We start from the raw sequence: 18,951 nt of genomic DNA, 5'->3' as shown, positions 1-18,951 counted from the left end.
CTGTAGCTGGACAGTTACGATTAAGCAACTGCATTGTGAATTCCGTGTGCTTGGCTAATCTGTTGTTTTAAGGAAAAGGGAAGACAAGCCCAAGATGAATGGGCTGGACAAGAGCCACCGAGAGTGAATTCAGCAGAACTGAGCAGTAACTGGGGGAAAGTGATTACAGCAGTGGGCAATCGCGACCATCAACTCATGGACTGAAAACGGACCCAGACTCAAACGCGGGGGGAAGTCACATCATTTGTAACCAGTGAAAGCCGACGCCTTTGTTAAAATGTATGCACAGTGTAAAGTTTTGATGCGTGTGCGCCGGCCTTTTGTGGGTTACACCCAGCTCCTCACTTCGCGCCGGCTGGGACGGAGGGACAGCATCACCTCGGCCCGGTGTGTGAACTGGGGCTGCTCGGCGGGGAGCGGGCCGGGGTTGGGAACAATCCCACCGCAGCCTCACCCCGCCGTGGCCTCTATCCACCCCGGCATCACCCTCCGAGCTCTGCCCGGCGCCTCCGTGCGGGGGATGGAGCGCTCGTCCCGCTGCCGGCTCCCTGAGCACTCATTAACCGCGGTGCTGCCGCTCGGCTGGGCCGACTCCTGCCCGGGGAGGCTGGGCCAGCAGAGCCGCCCCCTTCCCGCTCCGTGCCCGGCTCCGGGGGACGGCGAGGACCGTGCCGTGCCATGGCCGCTCCCTGCTACCTGGGCTGGGATTTCAGCACGCAGCAGGTACCGCGCCACCTCCGCCGCCCCTCCCGTGCTGTCCCCTCCCTGGGCCGGGCGCTGGGGCCGGGGCCGCCCCGGTTGCTGTGGGCCCTGCCCGATGTGGGGCTGTGCGGCTCCGAGCGCCCCCGCGGTGCGGGGAACGGGGGATGATGCCCCGGCGGGATGCGGGGGATGAGCTCGGCGCTCACGGCGGCCGCCGAGCTGAACTGGGCCAGGCCTTCCTTGTCTCGGCCGCTTCCGTCCCCTCCCCGCGCCTTCCGTGGCCGCTCTCCTCCCTCCCGAGCCCGGTTTGCCGTGCGGGGCTGCCCGCGGTCCCCGGGCCCGGCCGGGGCTGCGGGAGCGGCGCGGTGATCCCTGCCCGGGGCTCGCACCCGCTGCGCCCCGGCACGGCTGATGCCAGATTATTCCCGGAATCACACAATCCTTAGGGCTGGATTGTCCAGGGAGGTTGTGGAGTCTCCCTCGCTGGGCATAGTTAGTAGGTGTCTGTGCAGAATGGTGTGCTTAGGGACGAACCTCGTAAAGCAGGGAGGTTGGACAGGGTGATCCACTACGGTCCCTCCAACCTGATTGAATCTGTGGAAGGGACTTCTGGGACATCATCCAGTTCATCCCTCCTGCCAAGGCAGGGTCACCTGGAGCAGGTGACACGGGGATATGTCCGGATTTGGAATGTCTCCAGAGAGGGAGACTCCATGTCCTCCCTGGGCATCCTGTTCCTGTGCTCTGCCACAGTCAGTGTAACAAAGTTCTTCCTCATTTTGAGGAGGAACTTCCTGTGTTTTAGCTTATGGCCCTAATAATTCCGAGCAATTAGTGTGTTTTAAGATGTCCGTGGTTTGCTCACAGTGCATGTACCTGGTTGTTCTCACATCCCCTTCACCCCTTTCTCTTTGCCCCATCTGAAGCAGTGGGTTGTATGTCTGATTGTGTCCTGCTTCTCCATCCTGCTAGGAATGGATTAAATCCCGGAGAAGAGTGCTGTGGCCCTTCTCTATATGCAGGCTGCATAAAGACCCCTCTGCCTGCTGCTATAGGAGCTGGGATTTTCACCCAAACCTGGCTTCCCAGTGTCCTTGTGGGAATCAACACTGTGAACACGGATGCTCAGGTTTCTGCTTGAAATTCTGATTTGTCGGCACAGCTGGGTATTGCTGCACTGTGAATAGAAACTGCCCAAGTTGTGCAGAGGCCAGAATATGTTAAAAATAGCTTTTCGAGCATAAATCACCATTATATGTTTGTGCTGAAGTTTGGGAGCTTGAAAAGACACATCCAGGTTAGGTTGATCAAGTGTTTTTACGGGGACATGCTGCAAGGAAGGAGCCAATTAAGCTGCGGTGGGTCAGAGCCATTTTTAAGCTACTGCAGGTTGGTAATGAGTTGTGCCAGGGCATAGATAATGGCTCTACACTACTATGGTAAAAATGGGGATGGCCTTGTTATTTGAATGCAGCTCCTTGAGATGACAGTCCTTGTAGGTTTCTTTTAATCAGTTCCTTTAACAGCAGTTTGCACTCTCCCCCGGTTGAAATAGGTACAGAATGTGAGCTTCCTTCTTGCTTTTCTTCTCAGCTCTTGCTGTCTTTCTTCAGAAGTAGGTGAACTTAAGTGAAGATAGAAGAGGAAAGGCTGTGCTACCTTTCTAATTCATGCTTACAAGAAGGCTCAGCTTTATGGACTTGGGGATGTTGCCTTCTGTTGCAGTAGCTCAAAATGCACTTATGTAATGTCCTCTGAGCTTTGCCAAATGGGCAGAGTTTGATTTGCTCACCATCTGGGGAGCAGGAAAGAATGTTCATGGTGCCCTGAAGGGTCTGGCTGTAAGGTTCCTTGGTAAGATGAGGTGACAAAAAAAATGAAGGTGTGTGACATCTTTAATCTAAGTTACTGTATTCTTTGGAGGAATTGGAGAAACTGGCTACTGTGATGCAAGGTATGCAAGCTGTTCTTTAGCCTGTAGCCCAGTCTTGTGCCTTGCAGGAGAAAGAAAATACAAACAACCCCACATGTTGCTGGTAACATGCTGGAAATTCACATAATAACTTGTTTAATGTAAAACTATGCCCTACTTTCAGTGAGTTGTATGGATTGGGGTGATTTTTATTTTTTTAATTTTGTCTTGGGGAATTAAATTATTATAAATGAGTCATCAATGCTATTCAATTATTGCTAGATTTTGTTAACTTCCTGTTTTATATCTTCTAGTTGAAAGTCATTGCTGTTGATGAACAGCTGAGGGTCATTTATGAGGATAATGTTCATTTTGATAAGGACCTTCCGGAATTTAAGTAAGGCTTTTTATATTTTATATTTTACTTGGAGAATGTAATTTAAAGCTTTGGAGATTGGGGTGAGGGGACTATTGCCCTGTTTAGTCTCACTGATATGTATGGAGGAATAAAAAAGTTCACGTTTCCCATTCTGCAAGGGTAGTATATGCTCTTGCTTTCCTTGCATGTAAAAGGAAAGCAAGGAAACAACAGCTCCAAACAAGAAATAAATTAAGAAAATATACCCCAAAATATTACGTATAAACAAACCATTCTTTTTCTTTTGGAGCTTCAGACTTGTGGACATGACTGGGTAGGATGCTCTCAGAACAGCATGTAAATTGCATGAGGGGAACATCTAAAAGGCATTTGGAGATAAATTCAGTTGTTAGGATGTAGGATGACAGTATTTGCTTACTTAAAAAATAGACTGGAATTGACAAATGTCATCCTCCAGTCACATGTCACATAAGACACATTTATTTACTTGATGGTTTAACAGCAAAAATTGAACTTCATCTTTGAGGTTCTAGTCACTAATTGTGACAGAAATTACTGAATTACATAGAGCCAATGAGCAATATCAGCAATGGATTCTATCACAGATCTTACTTCAGGGTCAGGGCCTTTCCTTGAAAATCACTTACTTTGCAGTTGGGTCAAACATGTCACCTCCTAGGAGCTGGCTTTTACTTTTCCATGTTTCAAACACTGATCCTTGCTCTTAACATAAAAAACATTGCAAATTCTTTTTGGTCCTTAATGAACTTGAAGAACTCTGCTTGGCATGGAAAAAAAATATTGCTGAATTTACCAAGAGAAAATTCTGTTTTTCTGTAGGACTCAAGGTGGAGCCTATATTCACAGTGACAGACTGACAGTCACTTCACCAGTGCTTATGTGGGTCAAGGTATGAACAAACTTTATATGGATCAACTTTTTCCTTGCTGTTACAGAAATGAAAGTTTATCGTGAGCAATAGTGGAACCCATCACTCAAATCAACATCATCCTTTTGCTTACATTCTGTGTCTTTGAAGTGTTGTTCTGTGTCTTTGGTATGCAAATAGTAATGCTATCAACAAACACAGCAGAAATTGCTAACACTTTGATGGGCTTTTTGTTTGTTTCTTCACTCTCTACTATTACAGCATTCTATGTGTGAGAAATTCCTTCCTGACTTTCCTTCATTTGAAAAAAAAGACTGGTTTTTTCCCTCTCATACACAAATGGGGCAGTTGTCACTTTGCCTTCCTTAAATCTGTGGTTTTGTAGCACCCAGGTTACTTAAACTATTTGGTTTAGAATAAGCTTTGCTTACAAATTGATGTTGCAACTGGTAAAGTGGTGAAAGGGCAATTTATTCCCTGGTTCCCAGTAACTTTGACTGATGTTTATTTTGAAATACAGCTTCTTTTTCTATTTTAAAATAAGGCCTTAGTTCTGTGCAGATTCTGCGACACTTATATGGCACTATGTAAATTTGTCTTACTAGAGGGATTTGAATAGTTAAATTATTTGAAAAGTCACAGAACTCCCAGTTGGTAATCCTCAGTAGCTGACAAAGGTTTGGTAAATTTGCAGTTTGCAGTTGGTTTTCTGAACCATAATGAAGAGGAACTGTTGTAATTAATAAATTAATAATATGATGATATAGGTATATATGATGTTTCTTTGGAAGACTTGCAGCGGTCCATTTGTCAAGAGAGACTGGGATATGCTGATCTAAATTAAACTATTTAAAGATAGGTTTGTTTTTGGTTCTAAACTTCAGGAAAATGTATCAAGAACAAAATTTACCTGGGTGCTTGAAGTGCTAAAATCACTTGAATTATCCTTCTATTAAAGAATCTGTGAATATGTTGGCACTGGGGGCACTGGTATTGGGCTTACCTAATGTCTTGTAGGATGGGGTGCAGGGTGTACCCTATTAAGATTTCACAGATTTTCAAAAGTAAAAACAGAAAAAGATAATCTTGCTTTGTGTCTAGCACTCTTAAAGTGCTTTTTAATGAATTGGAATTCTTTAATTTTTGCCTCTTATTTAGGATTCAAAGAACAGATTTTTGTGATTCATCTTCTTTAAAGATCTTATTTTTCCCCTGTGTGACTGAACTTTTCTTTTATGGACTCTCACTTAATAAATTAATTTATGCAGATTTTTGAGAAGTCCATAGTCATTAACTAATTTTTCATTATCTGCCAATGAACTCTTATCAGTGATGACATGAATTTACTGTTTAATTCCAGATTGTGAGTATGCATAATTTGATAGCTCGTTACTGTCATTCGTGATTCTGTTTGTTGTTGTAGGCTCTGGATATGATCTTGGAAAAGATGAAGTCTTCAGGCTTTAACTTCTCTCAAGTCAGAGCTTTGTCTGGTGCTGGCCAGGTTGGTTTATACAGAAAAGTTCACTTTTACTCTATTTCTTTGATAGAGTATAAGGTAGAGTGATAAATTTAAATAATTGTATGGCAGAAGATTGTAATGGCATAAAATAACACCTAAACTTCTACATAAGCATCCACAGACATTCCTCAGGGGAACTAGACACCTGGAGCACACAGAGCAATCACTATAAGGGAGTGGGAGTGGAGTACGAGGTTGGTGTTGCAGTTGTTTGGATCAGCATAGTGCAGAACTGCTTGGCTTCACATTGTTTTAATTCTTTGTTCACTTTGAATTTCAGCAGATCCAGGTGCTTGTGGAAAATGGGGTAGAAAAACCAGCGAGGAGCACAGTTTTCTAAAGGCACAGTAACATCCCACTGAGCAGTTTTTTGTTGGCCAGGACAGGGATCTGCCCAGAAACAACCAAACCCAAATGATGCAGAAATGATGCAGAAATGACAAAAATGCTGCCATGATTTAGCATGTAGTGCATGATGCCTTTTATTTTTTTTTTTTGAGATTTATAAAACCCACCCTGACATTTAGTCAGTTAGCCAGTCTCCTCCTAGTACTCCAATGAATCAACAAAGGCTTTTATAACTTTCATAGATGATATTCAGGGTGAGGACAGCACCAAAGCAATAGCTAATTCTGACATGTGAGGTTTAGGTTATTCATCTTGATGTATCTGGGACTAATTAATCAAACCCCTTGCTTTTATCTCCATGTTTCATTGATTGCAGTTGAAAGTCTGAGCAAAGTGTCTGAAAATCAGAGCTGGAATCAAGGCTCTGTTATGAATTCTTCAGTGGAGCACAGGTTGGGGACTGCCAAGTAACCCCATCTTACTCAAATGGAAAAAAGGAAGAGCATTTCCAGAGTGCCCATATTCCCTTTATTTTGCCCCCCTACAGCAAGGGGACCAGGCTGTGCTGAAATAGCACAGAGCTAAATCTTGACTCTGGAGCTCTGGCTACAGCTCAAAGAGCCCTCAAAGAAGTATCTAATGCCATTAGCAGTACAATAATTGGTCCCACTAGAAAATTCTGTAGTTCAAAATAATGTTCTGGTTTAGAGTCTGCTTTGCTCAGTCTTGAATAAGAGTTTTTTTATGAGAGCCTTGATTTGAAATGGGCCACTTTTTGGTCGTAGTTTGGAGAGAGTTCTCTTGTTGCTTAGAGTGTAAGATCAGGATATGAACTTTGAAGCTTGGGAGGGCATCTCCAACTCCTGTTTCTGTATTTCCTGCAGCAACATGGGAGTGTGTACTGGAAAAAAGGAAGCAACCAGATTTTAAAGAATGCATCATCTGAATTGCCTTTACATCAATCACTAAAGGTAAGGTGCACAAAAGCTCTGAAGGGAGAGCTACACTGTCCTTTTTCTGATCCTTACACATTGCTTTCCTTCTTCCTCTTGTTTGGCTGGGCTGCAAGCCCCTGCAGCATAAATGAAATGTAGTAGTTATTCCTTCAGTTGCAGGGCTTTTGACATTTCATTTTTTTTCCTGAATGACAGCATGTTCTGCTTTAAAAGCTTACAGGTGCCTGTATGTGTCCCAGAATCTTTCTGTGTCAGAGTAACACCCTCTTTGTTCTTCTAGAAAATGTAATATTTTTGTAAACAGTCTGTAAATATTTTAGATTTTTTATATATTTATATTAAAAAAAAAAAAAAGTGGTGAAAAAGACTTCTGTACCAGAGTTTCCTTGCAGGATGTGCAAGTGATTTAGTAAGAAAATACATCTATTTAAAAAAGACCAGTTTACACTTACCTCTGAAAGAAGTGTAGTGTTGTGTGGACTTAAAATCCTAACCAAGTGCCTTGTTGAACCTCAACATTTTTAATGTGTGTGATTGGTGAGCTTTGAACACAGACTTGAAAAGCTCTTATTTAAAAAGAAAAATTGAGAGGACTCAGCTTTCCTTACTTCAGGGTCAGAAAGGACAGATATATGTTGAAAGGGAGATTCTGTGTAACTGATGTGTTAAATCATTGGTTTTGTAACTGTCTCATCTGTGCAAAACTCTTGGAAGTGGCATTAAAATGCTGCAATAAATGGTGCATTAAGCCTCAGTTGTATTTCCAGGTGGTTATGCCATGCATTAAAGAGGAATGTGTTAGTAGAGCTGTGGGAAGATAATCTGATGGTTTGCAGGTTCTAAAAGAGGCTGGGGTTTTTATACCAGAGGATCTATTGAGACATTGTGCTGCAGGGGCTGTGAAGTGACAGCAGGAAAAGAATGTTGCTTCCCTCTGATGCAAAATTTGGGCGGAACTTTTCCTCACTGACCAACACAATATCTGCTTTCTGTAATTGCTGAGAGAAGGGCAGAAGGCCCTTCAGTCAGAGAAGTGAGCCGTGAGTTGATATGTACAGCTGCTGCATCTTTATTACTTTAGCAGGGACTTCTCAGAGATCAGACTTTCTAATAAAGGGTGTTCTTCACTACAGGGGTGTTTTTCAGTCAGTAACAGTCCCATCTGGATGGATTCCAGCACAGCCTCCCAGTGCAGAGAGCTGGAGAAAGCTTTGGGGGGAGCCCAGCACCTGGCGAGTGTCACTGGCTCCAGGGCTTATGAGGTAAGGAATGGATGGGGAGACAGTTCCCAGCAGAATCCCGTGATAGAAACAATTCTGTCATCACAGGGAGCTGCAGCAGGTAACCACCTGCCATTAACTATGAAACACAGAGCTTTTGAAGCAGGTCCAACCACGCTGTGCTTTGCATTAGTCTCACAAAGGAAGATACGGAAATTTTTCAGTGAAATGAACCAAGTGCTGGAAATTTTGATGCAGCTGGAGTGAGCATCTGGCCAGTGGTTCCCAAATACAGTGTTGGGTGGCAATGTTTAATGTCTCAGAGCCTGGTTGTCCCCTGGAAGCATCTTGTGTAGCCACATTTCTATTGGGATGGAAACCCAGTGTGTTGTTACAAGTTTGTTTAGGGTAAATCCCTCCACCTATTTGTGGACCACTGCTCGAGGTGACTTCAGCAATTAAAAGATTGGCCTTTTAATATTCCCTGGAGGTTAACAAGCAGCTGTTGACCTAAGAGAAGTGTTTCAGAAGTTTGGGACACTGTCAGAGGTACATTGTCACTTGTCTCCTCTTCCTGAGTGTTCCCTCCTTGTAACTGTGACACTGGGTTATGGAGTGGGAGCAGGGCTGCCCTCCAGGCATCTCAGCACCTGGCCACTCACACTCTTGCTTCAACAGAATAAGGCTTTAACCTCCCAGACTGACGTCTCTGTTTCTGAATCATCAGGCAAGGTTTATGGTCAATATGTTGAAATCTGACTTTCCATACCACTAACAGTTCATTTTTTACTTGTTAAATGTTAAGCTTTCAGTGCTAGAAGGTTTTTTGATTATTTGACATAATACGTGGATGAAAAATAAATATTCTTGTATCTGTTTTTAGCCTGTGCTGGAGTTTCTGCTTTGAGTATGAGGCTTGCTGCTTTAATTTCAATTCACCTGCCTCACAGGCAGGTTCATAGATTGTGTAGCTTAAACCTTTTCAAGGATTTGAAGGCAGCATTTGAATTGTGCTGGTTCCTGTGCACGGAATAAGTGTGATTCATTCCATTGAACTGTCATTTGTGAAATGTAAATTATGGATAGTAATGCTTTTCCACATGCCTTTTTTTCAAAAGGTGAACAAAATTCTCATAATGAGACTATGTGTTATACCCTGTTTAGTGCAGATTGCCTGCTGTGCACTGACTTTCATCATGCATCAGGCAAATTAAATATCCAAAGTGCAATGTTCTGAACTCATTACACAGAGTTAATGATTATTGACTCCATTTAGGGTTTGTGTTTCTAAGCATTTGCATTTCTTTCTCAGCGTTTTACAGGAAACCAGATAGCAAAGATTTACAGCCAGAATCCTGAGGTCTACAAGCAAACTGAGGTTGGCTTAACTTCAATTCCCTTATTGGAAAACACGGTTGAAAATCTTTTCAAATTAATTTTGTGCAGATGTTTTTACGGACCTTTTTGCTGAAGAATATTCTGATTTTCGTGTTTGAATTTAAGATGAAAATTGAATGTTTTTATTTTTAATTTTGTTAAATCAGTTCTACTTTGAGAGTTATATATCTCAAGCTGTTTTAAACAAGAATAGAGTTTTAAAGTGAAATGGTGGGGGGAGGAGAGCCTGAACTATCACTGAGAACCATCCCACTCCTATCAGATTGATGCCAGTGCCAGGAGACACAAGTGGTCAGACCAACTTCAGACTTTGAGGGCTGTTTGAACTGGTGGCAACTTTTAGCAATAAAGCTTATGCAAGATGTGTTCAAGCACAAAATAGCTCTTTGCCTGAGCTGCTCTTGGGGACCCTCAAGGAGCACTTAACAGCTTGGCAGTCTCAAGGACATGTGGAAGGTGGATGTTTTTGCTTCTGTAGGTCAGCTTGTTAAACTGGCTGGCTGATTCACAGTTTAACTTCATCCTTTTTTCCTTCCATTTCAGGCTAGTGCCCACTGGGGCATCACAGAAGGTAGGCCTTTGTTATCTGAGCACAATGTGATATATTCTTGGGGAGACGTGCACGAAGAGCAAGTGCATCATTAAATTTCCTGGCCATTGCAACCACCTCTTAGAGCTCTGACTATGGGCTGCCCTTGAATGCTGTGTGAAGCAGTGGTTTTGTGATCATTAATAAAAAAACCCCTGTCATTTCTGGCTCACTCCACCAGCAGAGGTTTGATTCCGTTTAGTTACTGGGTGACAACCATATTTCTTCTGAGCGAGTCGCAGCACAGAATGAGGAATTTATCTGCTTTTGTGCCAGCTTCTTGTGAACAGACAACACCTGATCGTGCAGAAAGCCTGCTGGTGGCTGGTTGACTTGGTAGTTCACACAGCAGACGTGAAAAGGAAGCAGGTTCATGGAGGATCAGTGTCTTGTGTCATATGGGGCATTTTTTGGGCAGCCCTACAGCTGGATTTTATGCAGTAGGAGCATGCCCTGAGGCAGAGCTGCAGGCAGTGGCTCAGTTCAAAGCTGATTATTACCAGCTCCTGGGAGTAACTCCTGGGAGGTCTGGGCTCCCAGCTGGAAGGAAGGCAAGGGGTCGTGCAGAGATGCTAAAGGTGCTCGAAGAGCTTTGCCAGAGCTCCTCAAAGCTTACAGACCTGTGCTGTGGGTGGGGCAGAGCGTGGTTCTGAGCATCCTGTCATCAAGACACAGGTGGTTTCACGTGTTTTGGGTTTTTTTTTTTTTTCTGGTGTGTATGTGTGTGTTTTTCTTAGAAAGTGTTTTTCTTTGAAAATGGGATCCTGTGACAGACTGCAGTTGTGGATTCATGCTAACACAGTGTTAACATGCTAAGTGTGTTTTGCATGTTTCTGAGCTATTAACAGCTTTTGTCATGGGGTTACTTTTAGATTGATATGTGCTGTATTACTGTGATGGTCAAAACTGAATAATCCTTCTAGGTGTATTTTTTGTGTGCTTTCTGGGCCTAACTTTAGGCATCTATTAATATTTGCTGCTTCCAATTACTTTATTTGCTTTCCACTTAATTTCTTTGAAGTGAATACTGATGTGACTTATTATTTCTCTTTTTTTTTTCAGAGAATCTCTTTGGTTAGTAGCTTTGCAGCTTCCCTTTTCCTAGGAACTTATGCACCCATTGATTACAGTGATGGTAAGTGTGGGCTTTTTTTCATAATAACAGTTTAACAAGGAAATTTTCCTTCCCATCTCTGCATTACATGGGTGGGGGACAAGTTCTCTGGAATTTGTTTTCAATCTTTAAGTTTTAATGACAAGTAGATCAGATTTTAGGCAAAGTTACTCCTTTCAGTTTGTTGTTAGCTATGATAATCTATCCCCATCATAATGATCCCCACTTCTATCAAAGGGATTCACAGAAAAGATTCTTAAATGTGAATATAGCTTTTTTTGTTATTTTGTGATGTACAAAGGAGTGCTGAAAGATCCTTTAGAGGCATCAGAAAGTTGTGGAATCTTAAATTAAACTTCAGAGTTCTGATATTTGTTTCTTGGTTTTGCTGGTTTAGCTCAGAGGTGCACAGATGTGAACATGATGTGTGTCATGATGATTTTCCCCCACCTAACTGGAGTATGGATCTTCAACAGAAGTATATTTTCAAAATGAATCAGGAAAAAAAAAAAAAAGCACAAATAAAGTAAAATGTACTAAATCCAGTTAAAAAAAGAAGTTTTCCCTATCTCTCCATTCATCATAACAAAGACAAAAAAGTGACAAGATTACTGTCTCTCTTTTCCGTTGTGTGTTATCTCTGTTATCCAGCTTTTAAATGGCAATTTTAAATGGCAATTACAAAGAGAAGCATTTTCCTGGGAGCACTGCTGTTATTTCTAAACAGCATTTCTGATTTCTGCTCTGAAACTAGGAGAAGATATATTTCAGAGCTGAGAGGTTAGATTTTTGTATTACAGAGACGTGGTTGACACCCATGTGTTAAGACCAACTCATTTTTTCTCCTTTGTTATTCCATCAAATCTTACAGGAAAAGACAAGACACCTCAATTTTAGCTAATGGACAACTAACTTGCTATCAGAGCTTCCAGTTAGACTTGAGACCTCAGAAATGGCAAGACAATCCATGCTTATTTCATAACACTTGTGAGATTATTATATCTGTTTTCTGGTCTTGTCCTTTTAGCCAAGTATTTCACAGCTGAATTTTATTTTTTTTTATGTATTATTGGCAGCAATAACTCTTTGGAGATTTGCACTTTACTCCTCAGCAGGTCGAAATACTGAGCACTCAAGCTGCTCAGCCACCTACTGTATTTCAAAGAGAAATAGTGAGATCTTTAGGTGCTTTTTTGATAAAGGAACATATTGATTTTTCATTTTTCAATGAGAGTGAAGTGTTTATTTTGATTAGAATGTTTAAAATTATAAGCATTAAAAATATTTCCATTTTTTTTAATTTTTTTTTTTTTTAAATAATGTTCCTTTACCTTTTCTACTTGAAAGCAAGTGGGGGAAAGCCATGCTTCTCCAATGTCAGAACATGAAAAATTGTTGGAAAACAAAATATTTTAAAGTGAAGAACATTAAACTTTCCTTAATTGGAAAATTTTCTTAGAAAATGAGTCACATTTTTCAAACAGCTCCAGGAGAGCCTGTTCTGTTACACCTGTGGACATTTACAGAACCTGAATAAATGTTATGTGCTGTTCAGAGGATGTAAGAGTGTTAAATCTTTGTGTGAAAAAAAAGATAAGAGAACTAAGCAGGATGTTACAGTTCTCTTTACAAGACAAAAGATTTTTTGGCATTGTAAGCTATATTTTACCTCATTCATTCCTTTCTTCTGTTAATATAATGAGAGAGAATTCTAATTCCAGTAATAAAATATAAGTATAGTGGAGGCAGTAGTTATTTGGATGCAGCTGAAAAACTTGTTTTCTTGTCATTTACAATTTCTTGCAATTCACTTGATCTTTTACTTAGCACCTGTGTATTGTAGTTTTAAATGCATCTCTCAAAATAATATTCAGATAATAGACCTATTCTTCATTTCTGTAGGTTTAACTTCAGGTCATATCATCTTTAAAAGACCCTATCATATTGTTTAGCTCTACACAATAACTTTTCTCTCTAAATTTGCAGGTTATTGTGGGAAATGTGCTTTCAGTTTCAGGATTTTTTTTCCTTTTCTTCTTAAAGGTCCAATCATTTAAGGTTCAAATCACTTGTGAATGGCTGAGCACCCTGACTGATTGATTAAAAAAAAAAAAAATGAAATTACCTTCTAGTGGAATGAAGAATGATTTTCATTTGTATTGTGCAGATGTTAAAAGTAAAGATACTTCTGGGACATGAAGAAGTTGAACACTTGGGGCATTGTTTCTTTTAGAAGACACCTTAAAGAACAGCAATTCAGCTCTTGACCTAGAGAAGCTTTATCTTTTGAAATGCTTTTCTAAGAGCCTTAGGCAAATCGTAGCTCATCATACTTGTTTTTTTGTTGTTCTATCAGAAAAGGATGTTTTGGGCTGAAGCCTTTTCAAAAGGAGGGTGGTGAATTTACTCCTCCTGTTGCTTGTGTGGTGGCAGCAGTTACACTTCTCATGGCTTCCACTCACTGAAAAGGCAACCCAGAGGGCTGTAATGCAGAAACAGATGCACTTAACTGCTTATAAATGTGTGCAAATATTGATCTTTACTTTGTTGATTAATAAAACCAGTTAGTCTGCATTGTTGGGTCATTGTAATGAAAGTGTTTGTATTCTCCTCTTCCTGTTCACGCACTTACACTTTTGTATTTGTAGTAAATATTAGCAAGGCCTGATTGTGCTCCTGGTCCTTCTGTGCTAGAAGTCAGTGATGTTTGCAGTGAAAATGGAAACTTATTAATCCATGTTTTGACCCTTTCCCCAGTTCTTATTACTGTGCCATGGCCTTGGCTGACCTTCACTGCTGATGGAGTGACAAGTCGAAGGGCTGCCCTTGATTTTTGGTTGTTTTCTCCCCTTACTCCTCAGATTATTCCTGATTTTGTATGTAAAACTTCGTGATGTAGATGACGAGCAGAGGTGCTAGAGTTAGGAACTCAGTGTGCATCACTCCTCATATAATCAGAGCAGCATTCAACTCTGTTTTTTATTTTTCACTGACTAGAGTCTCCCATGCCCACAGCTGGATAGGATAAATCCAGCCCAACAGATTAATTGTTCTTCTAAAACAGTTATTTCATATTTTTTAAAATGAGTTTCTGAGGTTGGGGCAAATTGCCTCACCTCTCTTTTCTCGGGGCATATGAAAGTCTTTGTGCCACTGCATCTACCAGTCAATAAACTGAAGTGTTCTTTCTGTATAATGCAAACATTCAGTTATAAAAATTAGAGGCTTTTATGCTTTATGCAGGAATGATTGAAGGCTGCCCTAATGTCATGTAAAATTGCATTGGAGGATTCTGATGAAATGTTTCTCTAGGCTTGTGGGGTGTGGACTAAGAAGGATTAAAAAAAATAAAAAAAAAAACCCCAAACCCACAGAATACAACAGCTAACATTTCCGTAGAAAATCCCTATTTATTTAAAGATTCTGTTCCCCACTGCTTTAGTTTAGTGAAGAGGTTCTTGGCCTTTTATATATTGGACTTTTCCAGGAAAATGTGTAGATTTGTGTGTTTCCTTGTAGAAAGCCCTGTTATGCCTGAAGCATGGGAAGATGTGGCTGCTCACACCCTCTAGCTCTGAAAAATGCAGGTGGTGACTCTGGGCTGAGTTTACCTTGAGAGGACGTGGTTTACCCTGGGAAGGAGGGGATGGCTGGATTTAAGAGTGATCTCTCATAAGGAACTGAGATAAGCTGGAGTAAATCTTGCCATCTTTCCTTTTCTGGGTGTGTAGTAGTGGTTTTGATGGCAGAAAAGGGATTTGCATCCTTTGCCTGTGGGAAGGTTGTTGCACTTCGTGCTCTGTCAAATTCCCACTGTTCCATCCTAGGCCAAGTATGTAAATTCTGTTTAATTTGCCTGAAATGGGATTGATTGATTTGGATAAAATTAATTCTGTTTTTATGTCATTAAGTATAATCCAAATATCCTGCTCTTTGGCTTGGGTTATTCCAGTGTCTCAGCTTGAGTGTGCAGTTTACAGCACCATGTGGAGCACTGGGTCCAGACCACGCTCGTGGTGCTTAGGATTGTGCTGATAAATATAAAGTTTGTTTATAAAAGCTATTAAACCCATTTTTGAGCCTGCATGAAAAAATCTGCTGGGACAGGGGATTTACAGGGTGGGCTATTTTGTGTTTGTGTAACCAGAAGAGTGTGTGTGGAGTGTGTTGAAGGACCTTTCTCAGAGGAGAAGCACTGCTGGAGCCTTGTGATGTGCTGCCTGAGATGAGGCTTGAATCCTGTTCTTCCTCTGCATCCCAGCACTAAAAGCAGTCTTGTTCCACAGGCACTGCATGTGGCATCAACTTCACCATCTTTATGATTTAAAAAGCTTAAAAATATGCTGAATGGAAGGAAATACCAGGTTTTCCACTGTGCTCGACTCAGAATATGGCTGCGTTTCTGAGATAAATAAGTTGTGGGCTAAAGAGTCTTTGAAATTAAATTGGTAATAATCTAGAATAACACTACTATGTTCCTGAGCAGCATTAACCAGAAATATATACAGATTTTGAAGTCTAATGAAATGTGCAATTAAAGGCATCTTAGAATCATAAGCCAGGGGCGTGGAGTGCTCAGTATGTTATATAGATTTGGCCACTAACCAACTTTAATTAACTTTTAAATCAGTAATAAAACAGTGAGGAAAGAGCAATGAGAAACCAAACCAAAACTGCACAGGCCTTTCTCAGATCTGCTGATAGTTCTGGTGAGGAAACAGGTGATCAAATCTGTTATTTAGGTTTTTTTGCACCCTGTGAGTCAGTTCACAGAATCTGGCCTTAAGAGGTTTGCACACTTGCAGGTGCTGCAGATTTCAGCTGGGCTGCTCAGCATTCCTGAAAATCATGGCTTTGGTGTTCAAAACTGGATACCAAATTATCCTCAAAATTAGAGGCTTTATTTGAAAAATTGAAAAGGGAAACATTGCTATAAAGGAGGATTAGTCAGCGTGGATTTAGATGCTCATAGGATACTCTGCTCAAAGGTAGGAGAAATGTAAAGCCATCCCACCCAGGGGAGAATTTCTTCACTTTTAGGTCTCTGCTGAGCACAACACATCTTCAAGGGACATTGCTCCAGCACTTTTAGTTACTTGTATGAGGTCCTTCTCCAAGGTGGAAGATTGAGGAGGGGAGCTGATGGGGAGGCATTGATATTCTTGTCTTTACTCATAATTTGAGAGAATGACTGAATTACCTAGTGCATTGTACCTCAGAGAAGGATTTTCTGCTGCTCTTGCAGATGAAAGCTCTCCAGAGGCTAAATTATCAGTATCCTTTATTCTTAGAGGAGCTGAAACTGTTCTCTTTAAATGTAAAACATACAGCTGTAAATTTTCTGTTGTTGGACTTTTCTGGTCTTTGCTTAATCTTAGGCACTTCCTTTTTTGATCTGTCTTGTAGGTTCTGGTATGAACTTGCTGCAGATTTGGGAAAAGGCATGGTCAAAGTCCTGCCTTGATGCTTGTGCCCCTGGATTGGAAGAGAAACTGGGATGCCCTGTACCATCCCACTCAGTCCTGGTATGTGCCTGGCCAGAAGAGTTGCAAGCAACAACTGGGGCTTTGCTGGGAGTTCTGCTGATGGCATTTGGATTGTGTTTGTGTGTGCAATGCTGCTGCTTTAATACTTCCAGCTGTTGTGGGAAGGTTTTTTCCAAAGCCAATGCAGACATCTTTGGAAAGTGACACCCATCATAGCTTTGGTCTCCTTGGATTCTTGCATGCTCTGGGCTGTGTGAGAGACTTTTTGGTAGATGCTCCAATGATGAGGATTTTTGGGGTCCTCTCCCATGTCCCAGAGCACCTGGTCACTGCAGAACTGTGCACGGGTGTTTATTGCTGCACAAACAGAGCCCAACATTTGCATTTCTCAACAGAGATCTTGTTTTCAGCTGTTTGTAGAGTTAATGAGGTAATCTTTGTGAATAATTTGGGATATTTAAAGCTCCTCAGTTCACGTAGCATAATGGTGAAATCAAATCAAGACTCACATCTCCTGAGTAAATGAATTTAGTCTTACTACCCAGCACAAAACCAGCTATTCTTTAGCTGTGCACATGTGAGGCAGTGGAGATACCCATCACCTGAGCCCTCTGAATTCACTGCTGATCTGTAATGGAGAGGAACATATTAAAAAAATCCTTATAGATGTCCTTGTATTTTTTATGGATAGTTTTCTTCTGTTTTATTTTTTCTCTGTGGCTATCAAACGTGATTTAAAAGAATACGATTCTTGACCTCTAAAATAATAGGGGTCATATTCCAGCATTTGATGCTGTGATGTATATTAATGTTGTGTTTCCTCTTATGTTTGCATTGAATTTCTAATTTCTAGCTATTAATATTCATGTATATGTGCTAAACAGATAGATGTGTTTATGTTACTTGATGTGAATAACTGAAGAAAGATCCAAAGCTAAAATGCTGCTATTTACTAGCCTATTTCCAAATCTAATCTGAGGGTATTTCTGTGAGGTTCTCAACAACTACAATGAAAAAAAGTGCATTAAAAATTTCTAAAATATTCATTTATACTTTAATGTTCATAAATTATTTTTGTAGCTTCTCTAGGGTTTTTCAGTTCTATGTTACAATACATTATGTAATATATTGCAAGATTGCATTCCATTTTTTTTGAGCTTTTTTCCCCTCTCTTTCTTTCTTTCCTTAGGGGCCCATTTCTCCATATTATAGTCAGCGTTATGGGTTTAGCCCAGATTGTAAAATAGTAGCATTTACAGGAGACAATCCAGGTGAGATGATTAACTGTGCAAGATTCAATGTGCAAGATATGATTATGTACGTACTGAAACTCTAAATTTATCTTACTGGTTCTCAGATGCTGCCTATAAAATGAAAGAATATTGTTTTTATCAGCATTAATTCCTCTTTCCAACACCCTTCTGAGATAGAGATATCTTGGATAGGCTGTGTATGACAAATTAATTCTCTTTTGCCAAGTAATCAGAGGTGAATTCATTTGCCTCTTGATAACTCCAGTTTTTGTTTGCCTGCCTATGAGAAAATATTCCTACTATGGACTGCTAACACTTTAGCTTAGAAAATAGGAATTTAAAAATGCTCTTGTACCTTTTCAAGCAAAAAGGTGGAGATGGACTTTGTTGGTTTTCTCTAAAAATTAGAGCTGTCCTTTTGTCAGACTGATAGATCTCAGTGCAAGGGAAGGTGTTAATTTAGGCTCAGTTTTTTGAATCCTGGAGACTGTTTCAGTGTAAAGCAAATGTGTCTGTTTCTGAAGGCTGTGAAAATAAAATACTTCCCATATTATAGTAGCTTATGCAGGTTTGAATCATGATGGAAGCTTCATCAAGATATATTTCACATTCTTATTCTGGGAGTTGGGTAAACTCTGCACTTCCCAAAAGTCCATTTTTTTTCTTCTAGAGACACAAATTCAACTTAGTCCAATAAATATGTGATTAATCTGATGGAAGTGGGAATGTCCCTCCTTTAAAGTGTGTTGTTAATCAAGGGTCCACTGTATATAAAACCTGAATACATAAACCATTAGAAAAATCACTCTGTTCTGTAGCCCTTTGTCTTGAGCACTTTGCTTTTATTAAAAATCACTCCCTCACCCAAAAGCTTTGCCCATCTTTTATGGTGGATAACCCAAGGCCATCAGGATCATATTTGCCATTTAAATTGTACTTTGAGATGGTGTTTGGAATGTCCTATGATGCCTCAGACAACAGACTGTAACAGAGTCAATGAACTACCTTTGTACCTGAAATTCTTTTTGCTTTCAGCATCACTGGCAGGGATGAGACTTCAAGAAGGAGACATTGCAGTAAGTCAGAAAACTCTCCTGAAAACTGTCCGTGCCCTTGGATGCTTGAAATACCTGAAATGTAAATGGGTGCAGGTTGCCAGTTAAATATACCTGCTAGTGTTGAT

General features: G+C 40.8%; 1 protein-coding gene across 1 annotated transcript in view; it reads left to right on the top strand.

Moving 5' to 3' along the window:
- Window positions 1-632: 632 nt before the first annotated feature.
- Window positions 633-18,951, top strand: part of XYLB (xylulokinase) — an 80,813-nt gene continuing 62,494 nt past the window's right edge. Inside the window, exons 1-11 of the mRNA XM_066314175.1 lie at window positions 633-723; window positions 2,929-3,011; window positions 3,834-3,903; window positions 5,306-5,386; window positions 6,637-6,723; window positions 7,842-7,970; window positions 9,241-9,306; window positions 10,978-11,050; window positions 16,436-16,554; window positions 17,705-17,786; window positions 18,804-18,844. Of these exons, the coding sequence (XP_066170272.1) occupies window positions 679-723; window positions 2,929-3,011; window positions 3,834-3,903; window positions 5,306-5,386; window positions 6,637-6,723; window positions 7,842-7,970; window positions 9,241-9,306; window positions 10,978-11,050; window positions 16,436-16,554; window positions 17,705-17,786; window positions 18,804-18,844 (876 nt within the window). The 5' untranslated portion in view covers window positions 633-678. The remainder of the gene's footprint in view (window positions 724-2,928; window positions 3,012-3,833; window positions 3,904-5,305; window positions 5,387-6,636; window positions 6,724-7,841; window positions 7,971-9,240; window positions 9,307-10,977; window positions 11,051-16,435; window positions 16,555-17,704; window positions 17,787-18,803; window positions 18,845-18,951) is intronic.

The sequence above is a fragment of the Sylvia atricapilla genome, chromosome 1 (genome assembly GCF_009819655.1).
Source record: "Sylvia atricapilla isolate bSylAtr1 chromosome 1, bSylAtr1.pri, whole genome shotgun sequence".
NCBI lineage: Eukaryota > Metazoa > Chordata > Aves > Passeriformes > Sylviidae > Sylvia > Sylvia atricapilla.
This window is presented reverse-complemented; position numbering and strand designations above follow the sequence as displayed.